At 41.1% G+C, this 14,230-nt stretch overlaps 1 protein-coding gene across 1 annotated transcript in view; it reads right to left on the bottom strand.

Annotated features, from left to right (window-relative positions):
• Nucleotides 1-2,475: 2,475 nt before the first annotated feature.
• The window catches only part of mtnr1aa (melatonin receptor 1A a), a 32,037-nt gene continuing 20,282 nt past the window's right edge, over nucleotides 2,476-14,230 (bottom strand). The window contains exon 2 of the mRNA XM_076091500.1: nucleotides 2,476-3,881. Coding sequence (XP_075947615.1) covers nucleotides 3,013-3,881 — 869 coding nt within the window. The 3' untranslated portion in view covers nucleotides 2,476-3,012. The remainder of the gene's footprint in view (nucleotides 3,882-14,230) is intronic.

Here is a 14,230-nt window from a genome sequence, read left to right as displayed (position 1 = left end):
GTAATGAAGAGTGCATTTTTCGTCTCCATTTGCTGAAGTTTCGAGATATCTGCCGCTGAGACTTTTGAAGCTCAACTGAATTTTGCTCTTTGTTTTTTTAGTGATATTTAAATGTATTTAAATGAAATTACAAAAACGAATATTTCTTTAATTTAATCAAACCATTTGGCAGTACCTCCGCGACCCACTAGATGAGGCTCACCAGTGGGCACCGGCCCAGTGGTTGAGAATAGCTGATGGAGAACATATGTTTTGTGTTATGATGTGTGTGCGTTTATTTTTTTTTATATCGATCAACAGTACCACTCCAGGAGAGACATTTACTTGGCTTAGAGTCTAGTGAATAAATACTGTATTGACATGTCCAGTGTCCATTATAACCACATTTTTCAAGAAATAGAGATCTTTCCTGTCAAAATGTCCCAGAATGCAGAGCTTTATTGAAGACGGTGTGGGCTTTGTTGTGTTGTGCTTTTCGAAGGATATGCTCTCCTGGTACTTTGATATTTGGCCTTGCCACAGTAACGGACACATTCTATCCTCTTTTCTTGGTGTTGAATCGGTTATAGAAGATGGGCCTAAATCAGTGTGACTGGTCATGTAACACCTGACTTTTCTCTTTATTGTTGTACATCCTGGGCTTTCAAAAATCTTTGGGCCCAGATTACACTATAACTCTGTTTTGGGACAGGGTAAATCCCTGGGATTTTTACATTTGCTCATCCACAACCCATTCCGTCCTTTCCTACCACACACAGCTCTTGGGATTAAACAGAAGGGGGCAGGGAGTCTGCTGGGAGCTGGCTCTTTCAGCTTTTCGCTTCGAGGATGATGGTCAGCGGCCGTTATGTAAGCCAAGTGGATTTCAAATGCGTAGTTGAGCCTTTCTCCCCTGTGATGCATGATGCCTTTGTCTGTGTTCCACTAACCGGGTTGCCCGCGCATGCAGTGCAACACACATGCAAGCAATGACGTACAGTAGGCTATACAGTCCCTGCCTCTTGTGTACTGCAGAAGGACACTGGTGCCTTCCAACGTATATGTTAACCTCGAAATGTGTTTGTAGAGAGAACCTTATAGCTTCAGTGGTGAACTACAGCACATATGTGGCTGACAGGGGGGAGAAGGGGGAGGGAGGGGGGGGGGGGGGGGCCTAACATAAAGCCTTATCATACTTAGAGATGTTCCGATGCCATTTTCTGCATCCTGATTACGATTTAAAATACCTAAACCTGCATATAGACCGATAAAGAGTATCGATCCGCTACCAAGATGTATCCTTAAAACAGGTTGCAGTTTTGCGGATACACCTTACAACTCGAATCATATTCATTTGTTCTGTTCATTTAGGATACAATTACATTACTCAGGCAGATTCGTAGGAGCTGTCATAGTTGATCCTTGGCATAAATATATATCTACAAGATTTAAAAATGTAAAGGCGTTCATGTTCTGGCAAAAATAACATTTTAAGTACACACAGTTGCCAGTTTGTGAGGTACACCTAGATTAATTCAACAACTCTGCAATACGTTCTACTTTAAAGGGCCAGTGTGTAGCGTTTAGGGGGATCTATTGGCAGAAATGGAATATAATAATTTTCTTTCGTGTATAATCACCTCAAAATAAGAATTGTTGTGATCCATTACCTTAGAATGACCCGTTTATATCTTCATAGGGAGCAGACTGAATAGGGCCAATTTTCCTTTCCTGTTGGCCCCCGTAGTTCACCACACACGGGAGAAGTTTCAGTTGGTTGCAATTTACAAGCTCACCGCTAGATGCCACCAAATCCTATACAATGGCCCGTTAATGAATGTTATAATGTTCCGCTTTGGTTGAAATTGTTTAAGAGAGATGCTGATTCAACGTTTGGTTGAATTGTATTGCTTTATTCTACTTTAAAATGTTTGTCTCCAACCATTTATAGTCAAATTAGAATAAATGCTAGAAACACCTCTGCTGTATCACGCTACATTAGTTTGAGTGGACATTTGGTTACAACTTGGATCTTATTTTCATTGTTTTTGGCTTTCATGCCTATCGGTAACAATAACATCGGAGCAACAACCTAACATCCATCACAGTTTAGAGACTCACTTCCTTGTTTAACTTTAATATACTTCACTTGCTGTAATTGTTCACATGCACTTTTTCTTCTTCTACTACTTCATCTTACAGTTCGTGTTTCCCCCGTTGAACTTCACTTTAGAGAGGCTGTCTACAGAGATATCAGAAATTGCTTTAGGGAGTACATTGTTATGATAATGGTTAGGTAAGATGGTTAAAACTATGAAAAATGACCAAAGTTATGCATTTACAGCATTGCATTAAACTTGCATTTGGGAGAAAATTGGACACAGGACTAAAGCACGATAAATATCGCATTTATTTTGCATTAGAACGATTCCTGCATATCCATGCATACAGTATAATGAGCTCACAAGGTGGCAGAGAAAGAGAGAGAGAGAGAGATTCAAATATATATTCCACTTAATGTATTGCAGGGTATAATAATACAGCAGCAACCCACATTGCTTACACTCAATTAGTGTTACAGTGTCACAAATGAGAATATTAAAATTGGTTAAATTTATAAACTTCTGGTTATGTTTTTAACCAACTTTTGTAGATTTTTTTTATTTTTTATTTGCCTGATAAAATGTTGTTTTCATTTAACATAACATTTCATACAAAATAAATACTTATATAATGCATGATACATTTATATCATCACTGTAAACATGAAAACAAAACGGACATCATATATTTACTGTACTACAAGTACTGCAGAGTCAAACAGGAGTGCTTGATAAAAGACAAAGATAATATGCACCCCTGCTTTTACCGATTGTTCAGAGGTCAGATAGCACCATATGACTAAGCTCAGAGGATAGAAGCCGTGTTATATTCATATTTGGTATTTTTCTCAACTTTTCTCTTCTTTTTTTTTACGCTCAGTCACTGCATATCTTTTCATGTTTGCTTCCTTTTTTTTCTCGGAGTTCTGGATCAGACAGAGTCCACCTTGACCTGGTTGTTGTTGGTGATGAGTGGTGACGGTTTGCTCTTGAGCCTCTCCACTGCATCGTTCGAGCTGTCCTGAAAGAAGATGCGTGCCGTACACACTGACACTACAATGCGTTTGTACTCACGCCGGAAGTTCTGGTTCAGCACACCATACACAATGGCATTAAGGCAGCTGTTGAAGTAGGCCATGAAGTAGCTTGCCACGAATAACCACTCGGGGATGAGGGGAACCACCACCTCTGGTTTGATCGCTACGGCCAGGCCGATGAAGTTGAGCGGAGCCCAGCAAACGGCGAAAAGCACAAAAACCACGAACATGGTGACAAAGTTTCTGACGTCGTGCTGCGTCAGTTTGGGCCGGTTGTCTGGCTTGACCCGTCTCCGCACCTGTATGACCAGTATCCAAATGCGCAGGTAGCAGTATGTGACAATCATGATGGGTAAAATGAAGTGAAAGAAAACCACTGCGATAGTGTACGCTGAGCTGGCTGACTGCTCAAATGTGCAGGAGTAAACCCGTGGGTCATACTGGAGTGAACCCACGAACAGGTTGGGCACGATGGCGACCACAGTCAGCGCCCAGATTAGCATCACATAGCAGACAGAGTTTTTGTCACTGTACAGTTTGTCATACTTGAGACTGTGGCAGATGTAACAGTATCTGTTGATGGCAATACCGGTGATGTTGAAGATGGAGCCGATGACGCTGACGCCCATGAGGAAGCCACTGATCTGGCAGTGGACGTAACCCAGGTTCCAGCCATTGTGAAAGATGGAGGTGAGGACCAGAGGGTACGGGTAGATGGCCACCACAAGATCTGCCACTGCCAGGCTCACCACAAAGATATTCCCTAGAGACAAAACACACACCCACAGGAGACACAAAGGAGGACACATGAGCCATTGACAACAGAAGCACAGCAGATTGGTCACCCAAATTCACAAAACAGAGAGAGAGAGAGAGAGAGAGAGAGAGTGACGTACCGAGAGAGAGAGTGCCAACTTATTCATTCAGAAACATTTTGGAATGATCTGCCTGAATGAAAAATGTGCAGTATTTAGCTTGTTATAGCATATAGTAGAAAAAGAGGATATAGTAGAAAAACATTCATATAAAAAAAACAGCCGTAATGCCAAATAGGTGTTTTCTGATGGGGCAATTTCAAGCTCGGGTAAAGGTTCACTGCCATACAAGCCAGAAACTCCTAATTTGGGAAATGGAGTGGAGTGGTAATTGCATTACCACGGAGCAATAACTCTGAAAAATGTGAAACCATCACACTGACGATGTTCCATGTGGTGATCAACATTTTAGGTTCAAGGCTCCTCATTTAAAAAATAAAAATAAAAAAAACGCAATGAGATTTTGAAAGCAAAGTAAAAGCTGTCTGGCAGGAAGGACTGTCCTTTGGAAATCCATAAAAAAAACTATGTAATGCTTTGGAAATGTCTGGCAGTAGTTTAAGTATACATGATTTGTAAATATGCTGAAAAATGCAAAAATACCAGCTCAATTCTTTAGAGACATCCATTTGTTTTTGTTCCTACTTCATTACATAAGCCACAGGGAAAGGGCCTCAAGGCTAGCGATTGAGAGCGAATGCAATCTAAATTTGTATTGTTTATGTATATGTACGCCTGTGTGTATGCATAAACATATTTGGTAGTTTACCCCAGTGATTTGTGGAGTGTGAACTTGCATTCAATTGTCACCTGTAGATGTTGGTGAATAATGAAAGGGAAAAAAAATGAATAAAAGGGAGGGGGGTCCCTGTCACTAAATAATGCATTTGTCTAATTGCCAGCAAGGACATGATGTACAAGCCGACCACTAATCAAGGGCACACGAGTGTATTTGTTGTTCCAAAACTAATAGGGGAAATTAGACTTGACTTGTCAGAGAACACACTGTTGCACACTGAGAGGTTGCAGTCAGCGGCTGTGATCCCCAACCTCTTTCAAATGAAATACACGACACGCACTAGAACAGGACAAAGGAGCAAATATCCTTTTACTCTCTGTGGAAACTGCCTCATTGTGTGTGTGTGTGTGTGTGTGTGTGTGTGTGTGTATATGTGTGTGTGTGTGTGTGTGTGTGTGGATATGTGTGTGTGTGTGTGTGTGTAAGCACTCACTGCTTTGTGTCTCCTTTTATTTACCGTTGAGCGGCCTGTCGTGAGGATGTCGAAGGAGCATAACATCCAGCCACACAGCCATTTTCACAGCTGTCACTTGTATATCAGCGGAATGTGTTCTATGTATAGTAGTGAGTACCATATTATGAGGCCTAATGACAAGACCAGATCCAGTTTGCCGATGTTAAACACCATGTCACGGACGACAAGATGCGTTTACTGCATGTCAGATGGGAACTAAGCACATCGTATATCTCTACAATCACTGCGGAGCAATTTCATTCCTGCGCTGACATTTGGTCTGTCAGTATCAGACACACTCCCCCAACCCGCAGGCAGAGCTGTCAGTCTCACCTGAGCATTAGAAGCACGCTGCTGTGGCCCGTTATCTCCCGTAGAATATAGCAACTATTCTACTGCCAGGGATCACGTGTGACTATTTATATAGTTTCGTGCTTTTTAAAATTATCTCTCATTCAGCTGACAAAAACAAGTAAATAGTGGTGCGCGCAGAGATGAAGGCTGGCTGCTGCAAGGGAATCTCTATGCATTCTGCCAAATGAGAATATATTTTCCATGTTCAGAGAAGATGTTGACACAACATGCAAACAGTCATCTTTACGGAGTTCCCTTTCCCTCCCTTGGCTATTCTTTACTCTAACAACCCTGTTACCTGATTTTAAACTCAAGTCACTCAGTGTTAACCTTGACGAGGTCCTTTCTGGAAAAGCCTACAGGCAGCTGGCTCTTTTGACTGTCGGACTGTCTCTGTCACTGTCTCTGTCACTGTGACTAGACCTGTGTTTGACGCATCACTCTGAGTTTTCATTTGGCTTGAGGAGAGATATGGCCTGGTGCTGTGTCCCTTTTCCATTTCTGCAATCCCACATTTTGCCACCGTTTTAGGTACAAGTCTGAGCATTTTGACACACTCGCTGACAAGAACAAAACGATATCCAGTGCATTTGGACAGTCTCAAGCCAGCTCAACATTTCTCACAATGTATGGTGTTGCAGCATGATCTCTAAAATGGAATATGATGATTATTCTTTTGGAGATACTATCACACAAAATGTTTTTATCTTTCTATTTTGGACACACTGACAATAAAAGGCATCACATCCAAATGAGTTTTAACCACCCGAGTCAATAGTTAATTAATGTCGGCAGTGATGACACCTCTGAGTCTGTAGCAGCCTGGAGCATTTGAAGTATGGATTTTGTCCTATTTTTTTCAGAGCACAGTTTCTCCGATGTAGTTGAGCTGAAAGTGAAGTGTCTGTGAGCAGCTATACTGAGGTCTTTCCACAGATTTTCCAAAGGGATTCAAGACCTGGTTTTACTGGGTCATACCAGGACTGTCACTTTCTTGTCCTGAAGCCACTGCAGTGATATGGCAGGGCTTTGATTTGATATGCAGCTTAGCGTAAGTGCAGTCAGAGGTGACTATTTTATTCCTAAATCTTCTGCTTCTACTTGTTCATTGACTACTTCCATCCAATCATTTACTGTAAGCTCCTCCTCTTGGCAGTTCTCTATTTACAAATTGTAAACATCCAAGAGGTCACCCCATCTAGATTCATATCTTCCTCTCAAATAAGCTTAATACTTCACTCTGTATATCCACTCACTAATCAGTGTACAATTATTTTCCCCAAAAAGCTTCTCTTGCACTTCCATCTCACAACATAAACACTGGCCAAGAACTGATCTTTGTTTATAATTATATTAATAAAGACTTTGGGTTCATAAACATAGACTCTCTTGACTGTATATCCCTCATGTGGGAACACAAACGTTCACCATAACACAGGGCTTCCCATTTGGCTGCTTTTCTTCCTCCAACCTCACAAATCCTGTGTCCCTCTGCGCTGAAAAGAGCACCCACAGCATGAGACGGCCACCTTCACGCTTTACAGCAGGGATGTTGTTCGACTAGTTGTTAGCCGTCTGTTTCCTCCAGACTGCTTTGGATTTGGATTGGAACACTCACATTTTCCATTGTACCAGATAAATGTTTTGCTCTCGGAGTTATGCTGTTTTCCAAGCAGGGAGGTCTTTCAGTACTTTGATATGTCGCCAAGCATGTTCTGCTCTGACTGTTGTCATTCAAAATTGAACTTGTGTGAAATTGAAAATGTGTTTACACAGAAATGCTAATGTATCGTTGGACTACAGTCTACTTTCCTGAAATCTCAACACAAACGTTGTTTGGTTTCCCACAGCAGATATACTGTCTCTGAATTTTCTTGTGCAAAAATGTGTATTCTAATTACTTAACCTAAATCTATACTTTAACCTCACAAATAACCAAACTAAACTTTGTGTCTTATTAACTTATTTCCTGCAAAATATCCTTTGAAGACGTCCATTAACTGCCAACTGTTGCAGGCTGTTACACTGATGCATGTGGAATGTGAATATGATGCCTCTTTCTTAGAGTGGAAGAAACACATTCTGATACTAATTTTACAGTAGGGAGACTGTTGGTATTCAATTTAATTTCAAATGTTCAGCATGTGGTATACAGGTTCCATGTGAGATATAATGTACATGTGCTGAAGGTTAGAAGCAGGTGGAGCAACCTGGACCCAATGTACCCTTATGTCCCGACTGCACTAATGAACCAGGCATTTCAATACCCACGCTCAATAGTCAGGTTTAACACCTTTTCATGGGAAGTTACTGAGGTCAGTGTGAAGGTGCCGACAAAGCATGGAAGGCGTGTTAGTACGCGGCCCTTGGCAGAACATACTGCAGGACGCCCATTTTAATGTATGTTAATGTGAGAAAAACCACCCCAGGTTTATGAATACATTTCAATTAGTCAGGAATATGTACATTTTAAGTGAAATGCATGTCTCATATCATGAATTTCAATTCTAAATGGATCTGGTTTCATGCCAGTATAAAGACTGGTGCAAACTGAACTATAAGACCATGTGGTTTTCCCTCACCTTGAAATGTACTTTCTTGCTTTGGTATATTCACACCCAGTGCTGTGTGCAAGATGGAAGAGGTGACATAAAGAGATGGCAGTTCCAACCACATGAGGAAGCACAGGGTATTCATATTTTGCTTTTATGCGGAAAGACTCTCCCTAAGTCTCTACAACCATCAAAAGAAAGCAATTTGGAAAGTGCCACGGCAAAGTGCGGTGTTCTTGCACATGGCACACATGCCAAGAATCGGGTCGGGAGAGCTGAATCTGAATCAGAGCTAGCCACTGTGCTCACCGAAGAGCCTGATGAGGCTAACCAGCAATATTCGCCCCGGGAATTATAGTTATATCTAAAAGAACATTATCATGGTAAACCTAATCCCAATCTAAAATAGTCTAGAACCACAGGGGTAGAAGTTAAAAAGGCCACAGAAAGTATAAGGCGCATAGAATAGAATAGCGTCGTAAGCGTGTCTCTTGAAAGGTGCCATTTTGGGGTCTTTATACACACAAGTGGTGTTGGACTAGGAGTAAGCACAGTACCGGTGTTTACCGCGGTGCGGCTTTGTAGTTTACCAGTCGTACTGAAACATTTTGACAGAGCGCCGTGTACAACCAGTATGGATCAACCAATTAACCAATTGATCCATATATAAGGCGCTCCGGATTACAAGGCGCACTGTCGTTTTTTGAGAAAATTAAAGGCTTTTAAGTGCGCCTTATAGTGCGGAAAATACGGTACATGGACCTGAAGACCAGCGGGAGGTTCTAACATTTTCCTATTATGAGTGACGTGAGTCACTCAAGGGGTGAATGTGGGAGAAAAATGTATTTGTGTCTTGAAATATATTTGTGTAAAATCAATCATATCCATAATTTGAAATGTATGTATATTCACATTCATACTGTGATATTGGCCTGTATCATTGTCATATGTTATTCACGTCACTGAGACAGGGAGTCTAGTATAGCGGCCTTGGAGCCCAGGTGAAGATAGAGGGGGGGGGAAGGCGTAGACAAACAAGTAGGGCAAGATTTCTAATGCAGGGGAAGAACGTGAGCCGGTTGCAGTGATGGCCGCTGTGATGGGCAGCCAGAGGCGGAATCAGGAGAAGACGAGTGGGGAAGGAGACTACGGTTAATCAAAAAACCCTCTGTTATGACTTGGCCGACGTACACAGTGTAACTTGGCTCGGTGAAAGTTCAGAGGAGGAGGAGGACATCTCCGAGGGGGGGGGGGGGGGGGGGGGTTTAGGGTAGGATGGAGGTATAAAATAATGTACAATGCTATTGTGAAGTGAGTTGACTCCGGACAGCTCGGTTTACTTGTATACTTTATGATGCAAATAGATCTGCGTGAACTGAAGAAAATCTAATCTCTCTTGTGTTCTGTGGGTGTTCGTTACTGAGTTCCTAATAGTGAGATCCTGTGGTGTCTCGCCACGAGTCAGATAGATAACAGGTACTGAGCCAGCCGTTAGGTATTGAGTTTTACCTTAAGTCATAAAGTCAAAGAAGCTGATCCACAACAGGGGAAAATACCACAACACTATAATGAAAGCAATTGTTTGAAATGAAGGCGGAACTGCACAAAAAGAGTTCTTCTTAAGAATAGACATGTCAGATTTGACCTGGACCTTTCCGCTGGAGTGCACAGGCAGCAGAAACGCTTTGATGGAGTGTGACTGTGGCTGCTGATTATGCACAGAGACGGACGCTTTAGCTTTGACACTTCGGCTCGTGTGGAGGAATTAAGTGAAAGTCTGGCTAATAACACATTAAAGATAGTGTTCACTTTTCCCTCGTTGTGTTTGTTTGTTTGCTATGAGCAGCCGATCAAACTGCAGTCAGAAACATTCAAATCCTTGCTCATTCTCCTACTTTGTTGTCTTGCTAGTTGAATTCACATGGGAGCCCTTGATTAATGGATCCAACTGCCAACACAGCATTTCTATTTTTTTGCCGGGCTAGGCTGCTCGGAGGAAACCTGACTGGTTAAGGGAAAAATGAACGGGTGCTATAGGAGCGCCGATCATTTACGTTTCCTTTGTGCCTTATGCATGGACCATGTTATAACATGCGCTACTACATGACAACTACAGTGGACAGATGTATGTCAATGTCTTGCTTTTCTGTTTAACATTATAGTAGACCCTTTAGAGATCAATAAAGCCTTTAAATTACTTCATGAGTAATTGTATAGCTCTGATGGCTGGCCCTCTTAATTAGATATCGATGTTGTTAATAAAAACACAAATAACCTCGGCAAACCCTTCTTTGAAATGCTTTTTTATTAAATGGGATTCTCCCCATCTATGTGAGGGGCATTGATTATTTTATTTCCAAAGCCAGGGAAACAATGATGATGATATATGTTTAAATCTCCGTCCTATAAGTCTTCTAATTTAAGACACCAATATCTCTTTAGCCGATGTGGGTGGGTAAGTCTACTATATAATGTCTACTATCTAGTAGTCCTACTACTGAGATATTTACCAAGAATAATATCTCAGTCCCGATCACAATATTTAGAGGCTGCCACCAAGGCTGCCCTCTATCTCCACTTTGATCTTTTTTAATTAACCCCAGTCTCCGTTCCCCTGCGTTAGAAATTGTGCCCTACTCGTGTATCTATGTCTTCCCCCCTCTATCTTCACCCGGGCTCCAAGGCCGCCATACTAGACTCCCTGTCTCAGTGACGTGAATAACATATGAGGGGCGACTGTGGGGAAGTGGATAGCAGGGCTGTCCTTCAATCAGAGGATGGGTGGTTAGATCCCAGGCTCAGGCTCCACTAGTCGCATGTCGATGTGTCCTTGAGCAAGACACCTAACCCCAAAACCCTACGGTGTAGAATTGTGATAGAATCTGAATTGTAAGTCGCTTTGGATAATAGCGTCTTCTAAATGACTGTGATGTCATATGACAATGATGATGACTGTGAATATACATGGATACATTTCAAATTATGGATATGATTGATTTTACATAAATATATTTCAAGACACAATACATTTTCTCCCACATTTCCCCCCTTGAGTGACTCACGTCACTCATACTAGAAAAATGTTAGAACCTCAACAATTCTATATCTTCAATCATTCTACTAAATGGACAGGAGAAAAGCATTCCCGGCCAGGAGGCCACGCATTTTAAGGTCACAGACTGCTTTACATATTTCAATCAGGAGAGACAAGTGAATCATTAGTAGTTAACCTTTATTACGACAGATGCTGCGTTAACAAGGAGATTTATGATCGAGTTGTGATTGCCCTAAGCGGCAACAATATAAATCCCCCCCGTGGAGTCCAGACACTGGTGGCTGATGAGGTTGATAGAATGATGAGTTGATGAAGCTGATGAATCTGATGAATCTGCGAAGATTGGGCGGAGATGGGGAGGTGGAGGGTTGCGTAACATCAGCATGAACGTATGGTAGAGAGACAATCATATTTAAACAGCAGCTAGATGATAGGCTAACGACGTCCTTGTGTCGTTGTGCTATTGGCTAGAGAGACCAGCTGATCTAGACAGCTGATATCATGATTGACAGCCCCAACCAATAACATTGCCTGCATGAGGAGTGATGCAGATGTATGGTCAATAAACTACGGGCTTAGGCATGCAAGAGTGTAGTCTTCCTGTCTAAACTTACGCTAGAGCTTCATTTAGGCATACGAATAGCACCTCATTTAGAAGACAGTTAAATCAAGCAGAATTAACACTCATTAAATCAATAATCTTCCTAAATGTTTATATATATTTCAGAATGTTCGCCTACCACCACCTCCACATCTATTTCCAAAATTGAAAAAGCTATTCACCAACATTATATGGAATAATAGACGCCCCAGAATAAGTCTATCCTTCTTGTATCTCATACCTTAGATCTTGATCTCTTGTGATATTACTATGCCGCCCAGCTGAGAACCACTATCTTTTTTTTCTCATCTGAAAATCCAATAAAAATATGATTAATGTCTGTCATGTTGTAAACAAACATATTTGGGTGGAGGTCAGGTTCTTTCTCGCTTTAGTCTAACATGGGGGAACGAGGACTTTGACAAGAGAGCACAACACTCCAAAAAAAAACTTGTTCATATCTACATATGGTCTTTAGCAAAGCCACTTTCTGCTTTAGAGTGAGTGCAAAGCTGCTATGGCAAAGGTCACGTTTCTGTAACAAATTACCCATCGGTCACTCTAGCTGTGCTGACTCCAAGGTTAAATGCCTTGAGGGAGGATTCAGGAGTGGAGGTTACACTTGATAAATGGCAGGATGCTAAAGTTACGCCTTGACTCATAGGTTTTTATTTTGGGGTCCCGGGTAAATCATTTATACAGAGTTGTAAACAAATAATCTTTGATATGTGCTTGCTAAAAGCAAGACGTCTAATTGCCCTCTCGTGGAAAAATGTTAACAGATGTACAGAATAGGTCAATGGCTGAAGAAATGTCTTGCTGTCTCTCAATGGAAATAATGACCTACATCCTTGAAGATGGGTGGCATGTAAGATGTTAAGTGACATGGCGATAATAGGTACGAATGGAACCTTGAATCTGATAAAGTAAACAGAGAAAAGCATAAAGTTTGTGTTATTTTTTCCTTTTTTCTTTTGTTCGCTTATTGTGGTTCTTCTTCCGCTTTTCCTATTATTTTTGATGTTACATATTTGCATCTTGCCACTGTGAACCTCAAAGAACACACTTATTTTCCTACTTGAAGGGCCATTTTATTCATACATCACTCTAATAGACACTAGCAGTTGAAATGCTATGACACAAGGAATGTGACTGACTGTGAGGGTAAAAATAAACCACCACACCTATCCAATTTACAATATATTCCACTCTGTTATAATCTAATCTTTTATATTTGATTTAACTTCAAAAGACCACTGAGGAGGAATACACATTTACAATGGTGTCGAGATATAAAACAACGCTTATAAACATAGCTAACAATAAAAACAACACGATAGCTAAAATAAAGTTAAAGTTAGTAGTTAAAATACAGGATCATAAGCATGCAATAATAAAATAGAAGATGTAAATACAGTGACGTATAAAATAAGAATAAAATGGTAAATGAACCATAGCAGAAGCACTTGTATAGAAATTCATTGACCTTCTGTCATGACCTAGTACTTTGTACTTTTTGCCACTATGATGTTAAATACAGAGCCCTCAGTGGTTTACTTTCTACACTTATTCATTCCTTCTAAGAAATAATTATTGTGGATTTTCTTTGGTCATTACTGAGCTACTGGCTGCTCATACATGATTCAGCGATCGGTAACTATGCCAACAAATTTGAAAGTCTTGAATAAAGATGAGTCCTTGATGAATGAGAGGATATAATGTGTTTTTTGAGTGTTGGGGGCATTTAGTGAGGTCTTGTGGAATTCACTCAAAATATCTCCCAGCCACCACTATGACATAAATAAATAAAAAAGCGGATTATTGTGGCAGCTCCCAGGCGTGCACGGAAATGTGACAAAATGCACACGAAACAACTGTGATGCCGGGACTTTACTTGAACTGCATTAATACTAATCCAAAGAGAGAGCGGTAGAGAAAGGGGGAGTAGAGTAAAAACAGAGAGAGAAAGAGAGAGATCGGGACGGTGAGTGATTATAGTCCCTGGGTCACTGTTGGATTCGAGGATGTTGTGTCTACATGTATGAATGAAGCCAGTGACGGGCGTGGATGAGTCTCTAGGCAGGTTTAATCTGCTCATTTCTCTTGCAGAAGCTATTTCAACAGTCTTGCATGAGTACAAAAACACAGTATATTATTAATAAAACATATGTGCTGGAAGACAAAATCTGTCAATAGCATCTGTTGCTGTAAAGGGAATTTCTTTTCAGCAGCTGATAGAACAGTGAAAAGGGAAACACTTTCGGCATGCATTTAGGTAGAAGTGGTTTATTCCTGCCCTGGTGTGGCAAAGGAAAGACGGGATTTACAAACTGGCCTCCAGTGCCCTCTTTCCTCGGGAAGCACCAATCACATACAGCAGAGTGGAAAGCAGCACTGCCAGCATAATTCTAGATTGCATCAAGCACCACGGCTGTTTTCAGAAAGCAGCCAGGTGCAAGTAGCCTGACGTTTATTTAAATGT

Source organism: Anarhichas minor, unplaced genomic scaffold (genome assembly GCF_050575085.1).
Source record: "Anarhichas minor isolate MPS153535 unplaced genomic scaffold, ASM5057508v1 ptg000014l, whole genome shotgun sequence".
NCBI classification, from domain to species: Eukaryota; Metazoa; Chordata; class Actinopteri; order Perciformes; family Anarhichadidae; genus Anarhichas; species Anarhichas minor.
The sequence above is the reverse complement of the archived record's forward strand: the minus strand, read 5'-3'. Positions and strand labels throughout refer to the sequence as shown.